This window comes from Pediculus humanus, genomic scaffold (genome assembly GCF_000006295.1).
Source record: "Pediculus humanus corporis 1103172108322 genomic scaffold, whole genome shotgun sequence".
Taxonomy (NCBI): domain Eukaryota; kingdom Metazoa; phylum Arthropoda; class Insecta; order Psocodea; family Pediculidae; genus Pediculus; species Pediculus humanus.
Genome location: NW_002987891.1, coordinates 772,305 through 773,484, shown reverse-complemented (window position 1 = coordinate 773,484; position 1,180 = coordinate 772,305). Strand labels below are relative to the sequence as shown.

The window sequence follows — 1,180 nt, the reverse complement described above, 5'->3', positions numbered from 1 at the left end:
AAAAAAAATGTGTGGATAAAAATAATATGTATAAATAATTATTATGGGTTACGAGGGCGGGTCAGGGGTGCCAACGACGTAAAATGAAATAAAATTTGAATTTTTATTTCCCCGATGTTTTCCATACACGCGCGGGACCCTGACGTCTGATCGTAAACAATGATACGATTGATTTCATAATAAAATCCCTACGGTTAAATTAACTTCCTTAATAATTTTTCCCTTTTTTTTTTTTTTTTTGCATTTCATCCGATAAGAAAAAACTGAGCGAATGAGTGAGAGAGAGAGAGAGAGAGAGAGAGAGAGAGAGAGATGGTTTCAACAAACGAATTCGTCAGAAATATTTGATTGTTACGTCATTCAAACGATTTGACCCTCGTTAATTGTCATACTAAAATGTCATTTTTCTTGCACCAGGTCAATTATTTACAATAAACGATATATCGAAGGTCGTTAGGGGAAACAAAAGCGTAAATTCGATTCTCGATACAATAATACTAATTGTTCATTTCCCCAAAATATTATTATTATTCATTATTTTTCATTTATTTGCGGAAAGTTTTCTCGTCGTTTATAATACATGGAGTTGTCGACCTTGATCGTTACCCTAATTTTTACAAACCCTGAACCTCAGACTACTAAATAATATTTTTAAATTTTAAAATTAAGTTTCAACGTTTTAAGCCCCCATATATAAATTATATTGAAAATAAATATATAAATATATATATATAGTAAAAGTTTTTTTTTTTTTTTTTTCGGTAAAAGACGATAGAAAAAAAAAAATAATAATAGTAAAGTAATTTTTCCATCATGCTTTGTCGTAGTTTGTCGTAAATGTCGTAAGGAATGCCAAAACAAAGGGTCTGGGTGGTAAAACGGGGCCCAAAGATTCCAAAAGCATTGGATTTCTTAAAACGCTCGTTTTATAATCCGTATACGAAAGTTTACCGTCACGATCTATATCCATTTTTTTTAATATAACGTCAACCAAATCCTGTAAAACGGTTTTTTTTTTTCTGTCTTAAACTCTCAAAATTGGAAAATTTCTATCCGATAATATTAATCATTAATTGAAATTTAAATCGAATCGATACAGGATTCAACACGCGCAAAATCAAAATGAAAAAATAAAAAAAAAAATAAAAAAAATTTTTAATTACCTTGACAACTTCATTGC

The 1,180-nt window shown here is 29.7% G+C and overlaps 1 protein-coding gene across 1 annotated transcript; it reads right to left on the bottom strand.

Annotated features, from left to right (window-relative positions):
- Positions 1 to 811: 811 nt before the first annotated feature.
- On the bottom strand, positions 812 to 1,177 carry Phum_PHUM616340 (uncharacterized protein; the record flags this gene model as incomplete). Its single annotated transcript, XM_002433140.1, has 2 exons — positions 812 to 1,019; positions 1,164 to 1,177. The coding sequence occupies 2 exons, from the start codon at positions 1,175 to 1,177 to the stop codon at positions 812 to 814; spliced, it is 222 nt and encodes a 73-aa protein (XP_002433185.1).
- Positions 1,178 to 1,180: the final 3 nt, after the last annotated feature.